At 40.1% G+C, this 19680-nt stretch overlaps 1 protein-coding gene across 1 annotated transcript; it reads right to left on the bottom strand.

The window, feature by feature from the left end:
* Positions 1–1863: 1863 nt before the first annotated feature.
* On the bottom strand, positions 1864–18454 carry npffr1l2 (neuropeptide FF receptor 1 like 2). Its single transcript, XM_057833093.1, has 3 exons — positions 18124–18454; positions 9505–9604; positions 1864–4024 (listed from the first exon to the last, which is right to left on the bottom strand). Exons 1-3 carry the CDS (start codon positions 18452–18454, stop codon positions 2992–2994), a joined length of 1464 nt encoding a protein of 487 aa, XP_057689076.1. The 3' UTR covers positions 1864–2991.
* Positions 18455–19680: the final 1226 nt, after the last annotated feature.

The raw sequence follows: 19680 nt of genomic DNA, 5'->3' as shown, positions 1-19680 counted from the left end.
TTTTGTGAATTGATAAGTGTCAACAAAAATTTCATTGCTAAATTAGTTTAAAAAAAATAAATAAATAAAAAATAAATTTTAATTATTAGATTAGTCGACTAATCGTAAAAATATTCGGCTGACTAATCGGGAGAAAATTAGTCGTTTAGGACAGCCCTACACTGTATTACTGTACTATTTGACTGAGCTTCAACTAAGAACAAGAGGAACACATTCTAGTTCAAAACAAACTGACATCCAGAGGTTTTCAAATGTTTTATTTTAAAACAATCACATGAAAGTCCAATGAAATACATTCAAATCTGAAACTTTTTTTTTTTTTTAATCTAAATTGTCCAAACAATATCATTCTAAATATGTGCATATCTTTCAGCTTCTGTTCAATTACCTGTATTCTTTAAATAGGTTTCAAAAAGCACATCTATTAACATAAATTTTTCGGTCTCAAGAATGTAACACTTCACTAATACATGTCAGCTTTAATTACTAAGAATAGCATACATTTAATAAATATTCAGTAGTGAAAAGAAAATCTATAAACTATATTATGATCATTACATAATTTAGATGTAATTGCAGAGTTGTAATCTTTCTTTGTGCTGACGTTTTGTCTTTAAGTATGTGATGGTCTTTTACTCTTTAATGCAGTTCCTCTGATGGCCGACGACTCCCATCTCAGCTATAGTGTGCGCAGGATCAAATACGCTAATCATGTCTTTAAAAAAATCAAAATCTACCAATCAACACAATGCAATATAACAATGAGAGGTACGGTTGCCACCTTTCAGAAATAGAAATACGGGACGCCCCCCTTCCCACCCAAAGCTGTACAGGCAGAAAAAAAGGGACATCCCCAAAACTCCTAAAATGCATAGAAATGTATTGATATATATTCCGTATTGGTTCGATACGGAACCCAACATTTAATTCCCAATTACGGATTGTTCCTTATTTCAAGGGACGGGTGGAAACCCTAATGACAGGTGCTACTTGCGCTTTGATGACGCTTCAGCAATGACAGTTTCGCCATATATGGCCATAGAAAAAAATAGGACTACAAGATTAAAGTGTCGTATGATTACGTACGGCTAATGTACCTAAATAAGGTGTTATGTACTTTACGTAGCATATCGCCGCCTCCGTCAAAATCAACAATATTGAGAGTATCTCATGAGGCTGTTTGAAAAGTGGATTAAAGGAAATAGAAATCCTTAATCTTTACTCACCTACATCAAATTATAATTAGTAGGCAGAGTTCTTCTAATACTTCGTCATAGATCACAGCTAAAGTGAGATAACGCATAATTTTACGTACGTAATGTGTTGAATTGGAAATGTGAGCCTATATTTTAGAATCTTATTTCATAAATAAGGACATCCTTGAACTTTTGGCTTATCTACATGAAATTATAGTCAATAAAAGGATTTATACTAATACTTAATCATCGCTCCCACCTAAGGTAAGCTGTTTTACGCAAAGTGCTTTTATTTAGTTACTTCTGGTCACCGGTCATTAGATTTTTATTGCATATTGGTTAAATATTTAGTTTGACTCATTTCAAGATTTGGGACATACATATACGGTTTAGATAGATACAGTATATATATTATATATATATTATATATCTATTATATAATAGATTTAACATTTGAAATTCATATACATATATATGAATATAAAATTAAGATTTAGTATAAGATATTTAAGATTTAGATATAATGCTTAAGATTTAAATTGAACATTAAATTCTGGATTAAACATTTAAGTGCAACAATGAAAAATTGATTTCTAATAATTTACTAAATATTGTTGTAAATGTTTTTTTTTTTTTTTTTTTTTTTTTAAATGACAAAAGTAAGTGACATAAATTTTCACACCATATTTTAAACACTGTGTGGTGCTAAATGTGACAGTGTTGCGGCAATATTCAGCATGTGCTGCTTTTCAAATGCCGCCCCATAATGTAAGCCGCTCTAAATATATAGCATCAAGATATTACTTCATAAATGTTACAGCCAGACAAATTTTACATTTGAATTCAAAAAGTTAACATTTTTTTACTCCACACATACAGGTGACAAAGAAACCACTATACAAGAATATCAATACAGCAAATGTACCATAGACAAAGTGAACAAGAACACATTCAGTAACACATTGGGACAAGACTGTAATATCAGACAGGTGTTCCAACAATATTATCCAGTTTTCAGAAATACAGTCGAGCAAATTATTTGCTCAATTGACTAATGGATCACAATGTTTGCGCTTCTGTGTTATTGCATTGACCTCGGCTCAGCAGCTGTAGCAATATCGAGACACATGCGCAACTTTTATCAAATATTTTCATTGACATAAATTAATAAAATCAGACACAATTAGTCCAAAGCAACCCAAATTAGGATAAATAGAGTATATGTTTGAATGCAATATATACACACGCAACCATCATATATCAGTAGTTTTAGTCATGTGGTGGGTGTATGAGTGAAAATCTATTTGTGGGTGTTCTATGCATCCACCACTATCCAAGGTCAGCAAAACAAACCAAAGGTTGAAAAGCAGGTATTCATGCTGGAACTGTTATAGCAAGGGGAGGAACAATTATTGTTAGGGCAGTCCAATCAGTTATTAGGTTTAGAGGCAATTACTTTTCCTCTTGGCGTTAGGTCATGTAAAAATAATGAATCTTTATGAATGCAATAGAAAGAATATTTTATGAGTGAAAGACAAAATGATACATTCAATGAGGCGCAGCATTTCATCACTCATTGAATTAAATATTCTGTCCATTGCATAAATGGGGGGACAGTTGTTTTATACTATGCATGAAAATAGATCAATATAGCTAGCTAGTTCTACAGATGCTATTGCTCAGTGTGTGGCCTGTCAATACTAGATTGCCGCATGAATGCTGAAAACGTGAGCAATTTTCCGTATGTAGTGCCAGTGTTCCTTCCTAAGGCAACAAGAAAACATAGTGATCATTTTTAATTTAATGTTTCTAAGTGTTCCGTAAGTAAATTGTTATCCCACGCTTGTTTTACTGAAACTGATAGCTGGCTGGCGTTTCCCCCCTCTTCACTACGAACAGCATTGTTTTTCATCATTGCCATTTCTATCCCTTGATGGGAAACACTCATCCTTGACCGTACCCCCGTACTCAACACCCTCGCCCTCCTTTTTGGCTCATGTTTGTCAATGTTCAACCTGTCATTGTAGACTCTGTTTCTCAATCCAAATGTCTGCTGGCTGTTATTGCCACTGCTATTTCTGCAATTTGTACCTTCAAAAGGTACTTGTGCAGAACTTCGTCTCCAATGACATACGGTAATCCTCCTCCACATGCGACACCGTGCGAGATGGGAGAAAGCCCTGGAAAAGGACACTGCTTGGAATGCTCTTTTAAAGTTCTCATTATAGTAGCCGTAGATTATGGGGTTGATACTAGAATTAGCGAAAGCCAGCCAATGAGCAAAAGGGAAGATGTAGATGATCAGTAAATCCAGTTGGTCTTTGTTCAAGCCCCCATAGTCTGTCATCATCATGACGGTCCAGAGGGGCAACCATGACAACATAAAAAGCAAAGTCACAAGAAAAAGCATTTTAATCGCATGAATCTTTTTCTGCGAGGAGACTGGCTTCCCATGTCTCCTACCCCTGACTTGGATGTTGACCTCCTGAGGCTTTCTTTTTGCAAGCACAGATGAGCATAGTTTGGCACCAATGGTACCATACATGAGTGTGATTACCATCAATGGAACTAGGTAGATGAGAGCAAAAAGAATTGCAGTATAAAACTTTGTCATCTTTGGGTTGGCAAAGTCTTCATAGCAAGTGTAGAGTACCAATGTGTGGTTAAAGTCATCATTGTAGACCATGTAGTGAAAAGGAACCTCCTCCACAGTCAACGCAACTGCTGCAGGACACATGATTGCCATTGCTAGTACCCAGATAAAAGCAATGGCGGCTTTGGCAGTGACTTTGGTTGACTTGTTGTGCAAATACACAATGCAGCGAAACCTATTTGGAAAAAGTAGTGGGTGTTACAAAAGGACACATTGAATTCATTCATTTAAAAAATAAGGCATGTCAATTAGATAAGCCAAATCACAAGTTGTTTTTTGTTTTTTGTTTTACTTTTGCATGAATTCCTTTCCCCATGAAATTTTGAGTGAGGCCTTGCAAAATTAAAAATATTTTTTATTTCAAAGCACTTTTCATGGCACTCAGGGACACTTTACAACCAAATATTGCATACAAGGTATGAAAACAAAATAAACAAAATGATTAAAAGTTGGACTAGATCAAAATAGCAGAAATAAATCATAACACACAACAACAGGGGATCAGGATGGATATGATAATTTAAACATATTTCGAGTTTGGATTTGAAAAGTGAGCAAGAGGTTGTATTTGGAAGATCCGAGGGTACAGAGTTCCAAAACCGAAGGGCAGAATGACAAAATGCTCTAGAACCGAAAGTAGTAAGTTGGATACAAGGGACAAAGTGGTGAGGTGTAGAGGAGGAGCGAAAAGGGCTGGGAGGAGTGGCAATGCAAATGAGGTCAGATATGTGGGGTGTGGCCAGGCCATGAATCACTTTGAAAGTGATGAAGAGTATAGACCCTACTCACCTACGTCACAAAATGACGTGTCGCTTTATCCGGCCGCCATTTTGTCTGTCATTTTTTAGCCCTATTCTCAATGGTTTCAATTAGTTGTGCAATTTATAGAGCAATTCATGGAAGCCCCGGTGTTATCTGACGCTGTAAACTCATTTGATGCGTTGCATAAAAGGCGTTATGTGGAAAAGCTTCAGTTTATCCATTCGCCAGATCCATATTTGATGCCTAAATCGATGTTTTTCAACCCACTGTCTTCGCCGTCTCAGCCTGACATCTGCTACCTTGATATTTACAACTATCTTGTCCACACAAAATCAGCCTATTCTCACGAAAGTTTGAAAAACTTTTAAGAGCTTGGAGGCTTATAAATACTTAGTTGCTGGTTGGGTGAAACAGGTCCTCGTCCACGAAAATTCGGCAGGAATCTATCTTGTGCACGGGAAGGTGATTTACGAAATTTTCAATTCGAAATCTTTTGTTCTTGCTAACATCCACTGTCAAGTCTAATGTATTTCATGTCATTTGTCAATGGAGCTAGGGCTTTTAATGTTTATATGGTTTAGTGATAGCACTCTCACTACATACATATATAATATCTAATAAATATGAAGTGCGATAGCACTACTCCAGATTGTCCCTAGTTGAATTTATTTTTTGGCTTTTGACCTCAATAGTGAAATTGTAAATTAATTGTATGACAACTGTCTTATTATCCCCTTATAATTATATATTTTCAGGTAGTTCATTCACAACGTCTGAGTGTATATTGTCGGCGATTAGCCTAGCAGTGATCTTAATTGTGGTTGTCAGCCCAAAACCCTCTAAATATATATTAAATGCATCTTACCAGATATAAAATGACTACCACATAATCTGTGGTAATCGTTTGGAGCCCAGTTTTCTAGTCGAATTGCATCAGCCCATCTCGCTCTCCTCTCCGGGTCTCTCGGAATCCGGTAGAACTTCAAGTCTCTCCGTCTATCTTCTCTGTTATTGCAACCGACCGCCACACACGCCTTCACCATTTTGACTACTAATGTTAACGAGCAGAAAAACACGCCATAATAGGAGGAATTTACGTAGCGGTAATGCATCAACAGTGACGAGTTGACGGACAATATGGCGCGGGGGCGTGGTTGTGACGTCATGTGAGTAGGGTCTATAGTGATCCCTCATTTTATGCGGTTAATGAGGACCAGAACCCACCACGATAAGTGAATAATCGCGTGTTAGCGCCCCCCCCCCATTATGTGTTCAATGTATTTATTCACATTTAGCATTTGAAAGAGATACATTTAAGACATATAATGTTTTGTCACTTTTTCCCAAGTATATTTTTTAAAAAAAACTTTTATGCATATATATATATATATTATATATACTTTGATAAATGGTTTTTAAGCACTTCAAATGTAATAATTATGATAAGTTTTAAACATGTTACTGTCTCACCAAATTATTTTTAAAGAAAAGAATAAAGTAGAAAAATGCTTGGATTTATTAAATGCTTCATTTAGTGAGTCCACTCATGCAGCTCACTTACACACAAGGAGTTGCCACAGCAACGGTTTAACAAGTTAAACGACTCGCGTCTCTGGCAAGATCAAACCCAGACATCAGTTAATCATCGTTAACGTTAATAAGCATCTCCTGTGCACTGCCTGACCAAGAAAGAGCAGGGAGAGAGAGGAATGGAAGGAAAGTGAGACAACGCAATCGGCTCAGACAGCACATTTTATTATTTTTTTAATTGAAAAAAAAAATCCGCGATGGACGGAGGGCGCGAAGTTTGAAGCGCCCTCCGTCCATCACGGATGGACGGAGGGCGCTTCAACTTCAAGGTGAAGCGGTAGCGAGGGATCACTGTATTTTGTACTTCTTAGTTTAACAGGGAGCCAATGAAGTTAACGGAGGATGGCAGTGATGTGGTGTGTGTTCCTGTATTAGGCGTGCTGTGTAGTTCTGGAGGAGCTGCAGTTTCTGAAGGTATTTATGGGGGAGACCAAAGAGTAGTGAGTTGCAGTAGTCGATCCGGGAGGTGACTGGACTGCAAACAAGAGTGGTGGCAGTGTGGGGACTGAGAGATGAACGGAGATGAGCAGTATTGCGAAGGTAGATGTGGGCTGATCTATAGATATTGTTGATATGGGAGCAGAAAGAGCGCATGCTTTCAAGGATGACACCCAGACTCTTAACCTAAGTTGAGGGGGAGATGGAAACATTGTTGATTGGAATAAAGTTTTGTAATTTGTGAGGTTAGCGAGGGTGGCTACCAGAAGGACTTAGTAGGAAGTTTGTGGAGAGCCATGAGTTGCTTTCTCGTAAACAGGGGGTAAGAGAGGAGGGTGGGATTGGAAGTGGTTGGTTTCGAGGAAATGTTGAGCTGAGTGTCGTCCGCATAGCAATGAAAGTTGATTTTATGTTTACGGAAAATGAAACCGAGGGGGAAGATGTAGATGATAAAGAGAAGCGGCCCCAGTACACAGCCCTGGGGGCTGGGGCACGCCAGTGGAGACGGGGAGTGAATGGAATTGGTGGGAACCGAATTTAACATATCGTGTGCGACCAGTGTGTCAGGTGTGTGGATGATACCAATTGAAAAGTCGGTCGAGAAGGATCTTGGTGATGTCGAAAGCAGCTGTGAGGTCGAGAAGAACAAGAATTTATAGTAGACCGGAATTGGAAGCTATATGGTGGCTGTTGGTTATTTTATGTAAAGCTGTTTCGGTGCTGAAAAGTAGGCAGAAACCGGATTGAAACTGGTCGTATAAGGTATTGGTGGTAAGATGTTCATAGTTTTGAGAGGTGACAGATTTTTCTAGAATTTTTGAGATGAAGTGTAAATTGGAGATGGGTCGGAGGTTGTTAAAATTGGTGTGATCAAGGCCAGGTTTCTTAAGGCTTGAAGTGATGGTAGCAATTATGATCGCGAGAGGGACTATGCCAGATATGAGAGAGGAGTGGATGATATTAGCGATAAAGGAAGCAACTGTGGGAAGCCCGAAGGGGGCTTACGGGAGGGTACTGGAGGTGAATAGAAACTGTTCCAGAAACTGCAGCTCGACTGTTGATCAGATGTTGGTAGATGTCAGTAATATTAATCAATTAATTTAATTATTTTTATTCTTTCTCACAATTTCTATAAATTAAATCTGTTACTATAGCAATAACCAACTTCATGATGCAATAAGGCGCCTTGATTTTTTTCCCCACTTACATTTACTACCAAAAGCATGATACATGCTCTGAGGCCAACTGGAATGCTACCCTTTGGCCATTCCGGTGACATTGTTTGAAACAGAACCATCAAACAAAGGCTGCGTTTCAATAATAGTTTTAGTCGCCCTAGCTCACTTTCCCTCGGGGGAATTCCCGCCACCATCTTAAGGGCTGTTCCATTTCTCTAAACAGCTGAAGTGAGATCGATCATTTGAGGGCTTAGTGATCGAATCAATAATGATGGTCAATTCAGCGCTCCCTATACCCCACAATGCACTGCAGTGGTTCACTGAAAATATGTCCATGATAAAGAAGCTCAAACACCGTTGGTTGCTGTCTAGTTACCACTAAAGAAGAAGAAAATGAATTAAGGAGCCAGCACAGTGTTTGAATGTTATACCAAACTGAAACTAAAAATAATTTCAATTATACTTTAAGTCTGTTAAATGTATTTAAACAACAAATCTGTCTACACATTGTAAGAAGCCAAATAATGAATTGCCCGAATTAAATTTGATTAAAAAAAAACTAATAATTATGATAGTTCCCAGGTACCCACATATTACCATCAAGCGCAGAATACGTCTCTGTCTTAGGCTACGTTCATACTACAGGTCTTAATGCACGATTCTGATTTTTTCGTGTTTTTCCGACTCGAGTGAGGCATTAACTTGACGGTCTGAACATGACAAGTCGCATAGAACTGGACCATTTCAAATCTGATCTGGGTCACTTTCTTTTGTGGTTCAAATCCGAACTGGGCCAATTTTTTCCAGACTGTCGCGGCAGTCTGTACTGTCCGGTCTCTCAAATCGGAATTCATGCAGCAATTACATCATTAAAAAGCGAGAGAAACGCTACGGTAGCAGTGCAGCTGTGCATTATTAGCGCCTAGCTTGCCTTGAACACGGCTTTTTAGGAAGGGTCGGATTTGACAACAGTCATAAAAAAAATTCAAATAGGTTGAGGATAAGCCTGAGAATGATCGGTTTTCTGTCTGCTCCATATAAGCAATATTTCAACATTGCTTACACGGCCGAGAGTCGGGGCAAACTGCCCGTATGTGTTTGTGACATGCACGGACAGAGCGTGCATGCTATCGATCCATATACTTTGAATATAAGCCTAAACTGGGATTATTTATGTATGTTATTTGTGTCCTCCTTTTGAAAAGCAAAATACGATTCCCTGGAATGACGGATGACAGCCAGCATGTGTAGTCATTTGTTTTGATGCTTCTGCGCATGCGGGTCGTCTTGGTCAGCGCGTGTCGGACAGCGAATTAGTGTGCATGCGTAGTACTTGAAAGGTCTCAATGGACAAAGGCAGTCTGAACGGGCAATGCCAAAAAAAACATATATGACAAAAAATCGGATCTGTGCATTAAGACATGTAGTATGAAGTAGTAGCCTTAATGACATGAGTCTCTGTATATTTTGTGTGATATGGAATAGGCAGTATAGCGCCACCTCAACAACATGTAGTTGATCCATTGACCCATTTTCCTCCCCCTCTGCCCACTTTTCCCCCGCCCTCCAAGTGGCCTCCGTGTGACATCATAGCAAGTGAGCGAGGGCAACTCAAACCATTTTTGGAACACAGCCAAAGAAATGTATGTAAATAGTGCATTCCATCAAAAAATAAAATTTAACAAACCTTTCGACAGCTATTGCCACCAAGGTGAAGACTGATGCAGACACAGACACACCCTGCACAAAACCACTCATCTTGCACACGACGTTGGAAAATGGCCAACCTGAAAAAAAAAGAAGAGGCTGATATTCTCGCAGGCTAAAAATACAAAGAGTTTAAATCTAAAATGCGTTCTGTTGGGTCCGAAGATATTTGGATGTCTTAGATTTAATTTTAACAAAAAATGGGATATTTACAGTCGACTCACACGTATTTGCAGTTTGGCAATGGACAAGTTTCCAATCTCCAATCCAATGTAAGTTTTTATATTAGAATGAAGTAAATGCAAGTTCCAGCAGGTTTTCAACCTGTTTTTGCCTGGAAGAAAAGGGGTTTTCATTAAAAGTTCTGAGAGATCTCAAACATTTTTTTTTTAGTTTCGCTATCCATTGTGAAGGCTACTGCCTACTGGTAGGGAAATACAAAGAACTTCTCACCTCTTGCCCATGCTGCGTTTCCCACATTAAATAGTGATCAGATTTCTCTGTGCTAATGTGAGTGAGGTAGAGATTGTTTAAGCCAAAATAAATTTGTTCCACGGTTTATGCCAACCTTCATCAAACTAAAGCTGTATCCATACTCTGCCAATCTTTCTAAGAGCAGACATTTAGAATACCTACTTGACACACATCGTTGTTATGAAATGCCGCCAGCTAGATGATTTTCCTAATCCATGTATTTTGTCACTTATAATGCAGCAAGTACCGAAATAATGATCTGCACTGGACAATGCCAAGGCCGAATGTCCAATACCTTAACTGAATGAATGAATGTGCTGATACATAACAGTAAAACCTAGATACAAAATATGACACTTGCTTAATTATATCATCAACATAACTGCATTCTCTTAAAATGACAGTTATAAATTTGAAAAGTGGGTTCTGTATCAAGGGCGTAGGGACGGTAGGGACAAAACACTACCAACATTTCAGGATGCTCAAGTTGTCCCCTTTTAAGCAACCTTATTTGCATTATATAATGTGTTAAGTTATATAGGTCATTTAGATAGCGTCAAGTTTCGCGGGTAGTGTTGACCCAAATGCAGGGAAAGGGAGGTGAGGCAGATGAAAGATGCAAAAACGATTTAATTAAAGCCAACAACAAAAAAAAGTACAAGGCTGTGGTGATCCAAAGAAAGCACAGAGGGAAACAAAACTGTTACTAACGAAAAGACTGTTTTTTAAAAAAGTTACTTAGAACACAACGGCAGGGATGGACGAGAATTAATGCTGACCAGAACATGGACATGGACAATGACGCAACAAGGAGTGAAAATAAACTATGAGCTTATATACACACACACAGACAAGGAGTAACGAGACAACGAGGAACAGGTGAGTGACACAGGGGGCTGCAAGCTGGAGGATACACTAGGAGCAGGTACAACAGGTGAAATCAATTGGCAATCACAGGGACACACAAGGAGGTAACCAACACAAAACCTACCATTATTAAGTCAATTATTTTCCTTATTTTCAGACTTACATTTACCCCTTTTTCACTTGCTGAATGTGCTAGTCCATGTATTTTTCCTCAAACGCACATTTGATTGGCTGATGATTTAACCCCTCCACCCCCCACCCACACACACACACGCATTCTTTCACAGTACAGAATTACGGTACATGTCGACATGCCACCTCCTCCGCCCGCTTCGAAGAGGATGAATATTAGAAGTTTTTTTTCTGCCAGCAGCCGCTGTACGTAATTTTAAAATTCATTGTTGTGAAGGTGGGAAACGCACCATAAATTTTGCTACTGAAAGTCCGACTTGCATCACATTTAAACTATGTGAACTTGCTAACCTGAGTAGGAAGCTGCTTAGGAGAAGTGTCCCCCTGCATGTGTTTTCTACTATGTTAACGTAAAATAAACTGTGAGAAATATAGTGAACTCTACTTAGCTGTAAGAAATGTAGTGAAGTCTGAGTGAACCTAAGAAGTTTTTTTTTATTTAGACAGACAATTTTGAGTGGTATTGAGTAGGGCTGTCAAAATTAACACGTTAACGGGAGGTAATTAATTTTTAAAATCAATCACGTTAAAATATTTAACGCAATTAACGCATGCGCGGAACGACCCACTCAAGCATTGCTGCGAACAGACTACAATGGCGCCGTTTGAAGTATATTGAGAGCTAAGGGCAGAGACAAGCAAGTGGAGTGCACGCAGGTGTTACCGGCACTCGCCAAGGGGGCCGCTGTTATTTTCAATGTGACCGGCTTTGTCAGATTGAGCAGTGAGGATGAAAGTGGTCGAGCGAGAGAGGGAGCGAGAAAGTAGAGAAAGTGCGCAGGTAGCACAGGCTGAAGTGCTGCGTCCCCCACATGCTTTTGTTTTGTTAATAAAAGTACCCACAAAAAGCCATCCAACGCCTCTCGGTGTTTATATGTACGCCGCCGTCTTCCTCAGAAGGTAATCGGACAAGGAGCCAACATGAATCGCCGGTCCACAGCACCACCAATTACCAAAAAGTCACATTTGTCTTTTAAGAATTACAAGTCTTTCTATCCGTGGATCCCTTTCACAGAAAGAATGTTAATGTAAATGCCGTCTTGTGGATTTAATGTTATGATAAACAAATACAGTACTTATGTACAGTATGTTGAATGTATATATCCATCTTGTCTTATCTTTCCATTCCAAAAATAATTTACCGAAAAATCTGGCATATTTTAGAGATGGTTTGAATTGCGATTAATTACGATTAATTAATTTTTAAGCTGTGATTAACTTGATTAAAATTTTTAATCGTTTGCCAGACTAGTATTAAGACAAATGTTTAATTTTTCTACAGAGCTGTGGCAACCCCAATGAAAACTGGAAACTGGTCTCGTGATTGGCTGATGATGAACATGGAAGCAAAACAGAAACAAATTTATGAAGGGCAAATCGTCTTAAAACAGGAAAATCTCCGTTTAACCATTGAGAATTATTATAGAAATATAAAAAAAAAAAAAAAAAAACATTTTTTGAATGTCAATTGAAGTATTATGGCCCTTTTATGAATAATAGAAGTGTAAATCCTACATTTTGCACCATTTAATTGTTTTTTACATTTTTATAACATTAGATGCCATTTTACCAGGTTTGTAGGTAATTTGTGTTGAAAGTGTCCAGAATGTCACTTTCTAAGCTATTTTAGGTGGTCGTTGCAAAAACCGTTTTTCTTATTAATATGCAGCTGACTGGAGTTAATTATACTTTTTGCTCTGATTGGCTGTTTGGAGAAAGTGTATCGGTCGGAAGCTTGCGGGCGTTGACAATGCATGTGGGGATATACACATCAAGGAGACGCGGATTACAATCCTCTAAAAAAAAATGACACCAAGCTTTGCTATTTCACAATTATACCAAAAAAATATAATATTGACTCAATTTGCACTGCTAGCTTCAAGGGGCTCTGTGTGCGCAGAGAGGTGTATTCAGTCAAGAGGCAAGCTTTCACTATGACTTCATGGTTACAAATTCCTTATTTGTAGAGACAAGTTTCCGAGGTACTTTCGCTCTACTTCCGTATGTCTGCAAGCAACTTCCGTTTTCAAGTTTTTTACCATTTACTTCAATGGCGCTGAAGCGGCATCAATCACTGAAAACCCTGAAAATCCACGATTTGGAAATACCGTATCCTTCTGCCATCTCGACATGGGAAGACAACAGTAAGAAATGGATGATTTTATTGGCTATGGCAGAGGACGGAAATGCCATCAGGAACCTGAAAAGCTCCGAGGCCTTCCAGTAGCTGCACAGCCACAAAGTTGGATGTGTCCTCATACAGGAACGCGGGAATTTTGTCTTCATGAAGGCGGATGTAGAACCAAGCCAGTGGCTTAATGCTCTGTACCACAAAGAATGGGTGCTGGAAACAAAGGGGGGAGACGTCAAAACTGCAGGCTGTACGTGTATTACGGGTCCCCGGCGTTCGTGTCGTCATGCTGCCGCTGTGTTATGGAAGGTATGTGCTTCAAAAATACGAAAATCTGGCGCATTAAACGACTTGTTGCCTTTGCTATTGATATTACGATGATCAATGTAAGTATGAAGTTTAATAATTTTTATTACAACTACTGCTGCTGCTGTAGCTGCTACTACAACAACACATGCTAACTACTAGGCTAGTAACTACTGCTGCTGCTGTAGCTGCTACTACAACAACACATGCTAATTACTAGGCTAGTAAAACTAGCTTCTTAAAAATAACAACAGACATACAATGTTTTAGGTGACGAATTTAAGATTAGAGCAGCGATCCACATTCTTGACATATTGTCTGCTACTGGTTTCTGATGTAAGGCGTATGGCGGGGTACATCCACAGTGGCGCTTTGTAGCTGGTAAATCTCCGTCCCAGTCTCAGGTCTTGTGCAGATACCAACAGGTTTTCTTCCAGAATGTTCCTGTATTTGGCTGCATCCATCTTCCCGTCAATTTTAACCATCTTCCCTGTCCCTGCTGAAGAAAAGCAGGCCCAAACCATGATGCTGCCACCACCATGTTTGACAGTGGGGATGGTGTGTTCATCGTGATGAGCTGTGTTGCTTTTACGCCAAACATATCGTTTTGCATTGTGGCCAAAAAGTTCAATTTTGGTTTCATTTGACCAGAGCCCCTTCTTCCACATGTTTGGTGTGTCTCCCAGGTGGCTTGTGGCAAACTTTAAACGAGACTTTTTATGGATATCTTTGAGAAATGGCTTTCTTCTTGCCACACTTCCATAAAGGCCAGATTTGTGCAGTGTATGACTGATTGTTGTCCTATGGACAGACTCTCCCACCTCAGCTGTAGATCTCTGCAGTTCATCCAGAGTGATCATGGGCCTCTTGGCTGCATCTCTGATCAGTTTTCTCCTTGTTTGAGAAGAAAGTTTGGAAGGACGGCCGGGTCTTGGTAGATTTGCAGTGGTCTGATGCTACTTCCATTTCAATATGATGGCTTGCACAGTGCTCCTTGAGATGTTTAAAGCTTGGGAAATCTTTTTGTATCCAAATCCGGCTTTAAACTTCTCCACAACAGTATCTCGGACCTGCCTGGTGTGTTCCTTGGTTTTCATAATGCTCTCTGCACTTTAAACAGAACCCTGAGACTATCACAGAGCAGGTGCATTTATACGGAGACTTGATTACACACAGGTGGATTCTATTTATCATCATCGGTCATTTAGGACAACATTGGATCATTCAGAGATCCTCACTGAACTTCTGGAGTGAGTTTGCTGGACTGAAAGTAAAGGGGCCGAATAATATTGCACGCCCCACTTTTCAGTTTTTTATTTGTTAAAAAAGTTTAAATTATCCAATAAATGTTGTTCCACTTCACGATTGTTTCAGTTTCAGTTTCAGTTTATTCGCACATCAACAAATACAGTACATGATCATACGCTAGCAGTTCACATGTTAAGGTGGGCGAATCGGACACTCCAAAGAAGCTATTCAAAGCTTTTAGCAGGGGCCCACTTGTTGTTGATTCTTGGCAAAAAAATTAAATTTCATATCTTTATGTTTGAAGCCTGAAATGTGGCGAAAGGTTGCAAGATTCAAGGGGGCCGAATACTTTTGCAAGGCACTGTAGTTAACCTCTAATTGTGCAAGTTCTCCCACTTGAAAATATTAGCGAGGCCTGTAATTGTCAACATGGTTAAACCTCAACCATGAGGGACAGAATGTGGGAAAAAAAACAGAAAATCACATTGTTTGATTTTTAAAGAAGTTATTTGCAAATCATGGTGGAAAATAAGTATTTGGTCAATACCAAAAGTTCATCTCAATACTTTGTTATGTACCCTTTGTTGGCAATAACGGAGGCCAAACGTTTTCTGTAACTCTTCATAAGCTTTTCACACACTGTTGCTGGTATTTTGGCCCATTAATTCCTCCATGCAGATCACCTCTAGAGCAGTGATGTTTTGGGGCTGTCGTTGGGCAAGACGGACTTTCAACTCCCTCCACAGAATTTCTATGGGGTTGAGATCTGGAGACTGGCTAGGCCACTCCAGGACCTTGAAATGCTTCTTACGAAGCCACTCCTTTGTTGCCCTGGCTGTGTGTTTGGGATCATTGTCATGCTAAAAGACCCAGCCACGTCTCATCTTCAATGCCCTTGCTGATGGAAGGAGATTTTCACTCAAAATCTCTCAATACATGGCCCCATTCATTCTTTCCTTTACACAGATCAGTCGTCCTGGTCCCTTTGCAGAAAAACAGCCCCAAAGCATGATGTTTCCACCCCCATGCTTCACAGTGGGTATGGTGCAATTCAGTATTCTTTTTCCTCCAAACAAGAGAACCTGTGTTTCTACCAAAAAGTTCTATTTTAGTTTCATCTGACCATAACACATTCTCCCAGTCCTCTTCTGGATCATCCAAATGTTCTCTAGCGAACCGCAGACGGGCCTGGACTTGTACTTTCTTCAACAGGGGCACACGTCTGGCAGTGCAGGATTTGAGTCCCTGGCGGCGCATTGTGTTACTGATAGTAGCCTTTGTTACTGTGGTCCCAGCTCTCTGTAGGTCTTTCACTAGATACCCCCGTGTGGTTCTGGGATTTTTGCTCCCTGTTCTTGTTATCATTTTGATGCCACGGGGTGAGGAGGGAGTTGAAAGTCCGTGTTGCCCAACGACAGCCCCAAAACATCCCTGCTCTAGAGGAGATCTGCATGGAGGAATGGGCCAAAATACCAGATTCTCAGATAAAGATACATTTCCATGCATTTTAGGAGTTTTGAGATTTTCCTTTTTTATCCGCCTGTACGGCTTTGGGCGCGAGGGGGGCGTGCCTTATTTCTATATCTGAAAGGTGGCAACACTACTTGTATGCGATCCATTTTTGGAGAATCAGTGGGTTCCTTTGATTTGATTTTGACTTTGTCAACTCACTGCTAATTTCAACCGCAACTCATGAGGTTTTTCTAAACCGGAAGTTTGAAGTAGAATTTTTCCAAGATGGCGCCGCCCATGTTTCGCTCAGGAAACTTGTCTATATAAATAAAACATTCACTCACTTGATGCCAACACATTTACACGGTCTGTGGAATCATTGTCATTTTGCAAGCACAAGAGATGTGGGGGTTAAAGTTGATCAGAGGAGTAGGTGACTTTTGGTGACAAAAAAGCCGGCGGAAGTTCCTTTTGGCCGTGTAAACGGTGGAGAGTGTTGCAGGATGCGGAGGCGGTTCAAGTCAATCGCAGATAAGACGAGAAGTGTAATTGACCCCTGGAGGAGGTAAATCGTGGAGCGCGTTTAGGGGACGAAGGTCGTGGGGGTGACAAAGACGGAAGCTTGTCATGCGCCGAAAGTATTGCACCAATTCACAGGTTTCCTTCAGTTAAACGAGAGACTTTTTAAGACCTAATTAACACCATTTTTCAAAAAAATTAATACCCATTTCAAAGGTATATCGACAAAGAAAAACAAAATCCGTCCATTTGTAGTCATTTATTTCTCAAAAGTGGAAATGTGGAATATGTGCAGAAGAATGCAGCGTATTGAATAGGCTACTCACGCAACACCACCACAGCGCACACACCGACCACAGGCCAAGTAGAGGCATTCTTGATAGCATTAGCATTTAGCGTGGCGAGCGTCACCCTAAACTCTTGGGCAACCACAACACCTCTGCTTTCATAATTGCTGTGGACCCAAACGATGTCCGTCGATGCACTCGAATAAATACACTAGCAATCATAGCTGGGTTAGGATGCAGGGGTGCCATCAGCTAGCTGGCTAGTGTTAGCTGCTGTCGCTTCGCTTACATTAGCAGCTTGCTGACTGGCGTTAGCTTCTGTCACTTCAGGATTGTGAGCAGCTGGCTTATACAGGCAGATTGAAAAATGCCGACAATGGAGGGAGTTTTTCTTTCCTTTCATGGAGGTTATGTGCTTGGGCGATTTAGCATGAGACTCTAGCGCCTTCATGCCAATTGTACCAAGCTAAATCTGTTCTTTTTTGCATTTGATGCAAAAAGCCTCGAACACGCTGCTATCCAATGGTTTGAGCCAAAGGTGAAAGGATTGTTTACTCAACCCCACTTCGTTAATTTCCATTTCCTCATCTCTCAAACATGAAATGTATGGCTATGTGGGGGGGGAAAAAATCTGTGAAGTTTAAAGCATAACATTTTGTCGGGACTCCCGTTGTGACACAAGCTTCATGTGGGAATCCTGCGGGACAGGATTTTGTCCCGGGGCTGCGTTGCGTTCTGAATGATTGGCTCCTCCGCCCCATTTATTTATTTAGGTCTACGTTATTTATTCAAAATGACAAATGACACTTTCAGCAGAAATGATACACGGAGAAGTTGCATACATCATAAATTTTAAGACCCAGATATGAAAATTCAATACTTTTTCCAAGACTTAAGGTATTATTTCCAAATTCCTAAATTCAATGCTTTTAAGGCCTTTTAAGACCCCGTGGGAACCCTGCCGATGTCTGCAGGAGGATTTAACTGCTAAACTAAAAAAAAAAAAAAAAACACACTTCAACCAAGAGCACACTTCCATTTCGTCTTTGGACTACAATCTTATACATAAAACAGCTCAAAATATTGGAAACAGTTCTTCCCTCAAAGGTTTCATAGATATTACCTGTGATGAGATTGTCCACAAGCGTTGTTGGGATGCAGAAGATACCGACCAGGAGGTCACTGACAGCCAGGTTTAAGATGAAGAGGTTCGTGACCGTGCGCATATGACGGCTTCCAAGCACAGTCAGGCACACCATAATGTTTCCAACCATACACAGCAAGAAGATGAAGAGATATGCCAGAATATAGCTTGTAGCAACAGATAGTGAATGTTGGTAGTAGGGGAAAAACGTTATGTTCATGGATTTTTCGAGGCTGATGTTTGAGGTCATGTTGTCAGATTCAATTTCCATCTCCGCCATTTTGCTTTGCAAGCTGTCGAGTATTTCCATGCTCTCCTAGAGAATAGAAATAGATGTGGAAAAGAACAGACATATCAGGGAATGTAGCAAGCAGGCAAGAAACTAAGGAGGTGTGGACCCAAACTCAAGGAAACAAAGACCAGACAGGGTGGTGGTAACTCAAAATTGATTTTTTTTTAGTATATGTAATCGTAAGTTTGGCACGTCGTTTGACAGCTAGCTACAGTATATACAGTGGGGCAAATAAGTATTTAGTCAACCACTAATTGTGCAAGTTCTCCCACTTGATAATATGAAAGAGGCCTGTAATTGTCAACATGGGTAAACCTCAACCATGAGCGACAGAATGTGAAAAAAAAAAAAACAGAAAATCACATTGTTTGATTTTTAAAGAATTTATTTGCAAATCATGGTGGAAAATAAGTATTTGTCCAATACCAAAAGTTCATCTCAATACTTTGTTATATACCCTTTGTTGGCAATAATGGAGGCCAAACGTTTTCTATAACTCTTCACAAGCTTTTCACACACTGTTGCTGGTATTTTGGCCCATTCCTCCATGCAGATCTCCTCTAGAGCAGTGATGTTTTAGGGCTGCTGTTGGGCAAGACGGACTTTCAACTCCCTCCACAGATTTTCTATGGGGTTGAGATCTGGAGACTGGCTAGGCTACTCCAGGACCTTGAAATGCTTCTTACGAAGCCACTCCTTTGTTGCCCTGGCTGTGTGTTTGGGATCATTGTCATGCTGAAAGACCCAGCCACGTCTCATCTTCAATTCCCTTGCTGATGGAAGGAGATTTTCATTCAAAATCTTTTGATACATGGCCCCATTCATTCTTTCCTTTACACAGATCAGTCGTCTTGGTCCCTTTGAAGAAAAACAGCCCCAAAGCATGATGTTTCTTCCCGCATGCTTCACAGTGGGTATGGTGTTCTTTGGATGCAATTCAGTATTCTTTCTCATCCAAACACGAGAACCTGTGTTTCTACCAAAAAGTTCTATTTTGGTTTCATCTGACCATAACACATTCTCCCAATCCTCTTCTGGATCATCCAAATGCTCTCTAGCGAACCGCAGGTGGGCCTGGACGTGTACTTTCTTCAGCAGGGGGACACGTCTGGCAGTGCAGGATTTGTGTCCCTGGCGGCGCATTGTGTTACTGATAGTAGCCTTTGTTATTGTGGTCCCAGCTCTCTGTAGGTCATTCACTAGGTCCCCCCGTGTGGTTCTGGGTTTTTGCTCACCGTTCTTGT

This window comes from Corythoichthys intestinalis, chromosome 3 (genome assembly GCF_030265065.1).
Source record: "Corythoichthys intestinalis isolate RoL2023-P3 chromosome 3, ASM3026506v1, whole genome shotgun sequence".
In the NCBI taxonomy this organism is placed as follows: domain Eukaryota; kingdom Metazoa; phylum Chordata; class Actinopteri; order Syngnathiformes; family Syngnathidae; genus Corythoichthys; species Corythoichthys intestinalis.
Note: the sequence above shows the minus strand (reverse complement) of the source record. Positions and strands in the feature narration are given on the sequence as shown.

Excerpts from the sequence above, each read along its gene's own strand:
- npffr1l2 (XM_057833093.1), bottom strand. The coding sequence starts at position 18,454 with ATGGAAATACTCGACAGCTTGCAAAGCAAAATGGCGGAGATGGAAATT. Across the intron at positions 9,605-18,123 it reads TGTGGACAATCTCATCACAG|GTTGGCCATTTTCCAACGTC; the intron begins GTAATATCTATG and ends TTTTTTTTTCAG. Across the intron at positions 4,025-9,504 it reads GTGGCAATAGCTGTCGAAAG|GTTTCGCTGCATTGTGTATT; the intron begins GTTTGTTAAATT and ends TTTTCCAAATAG.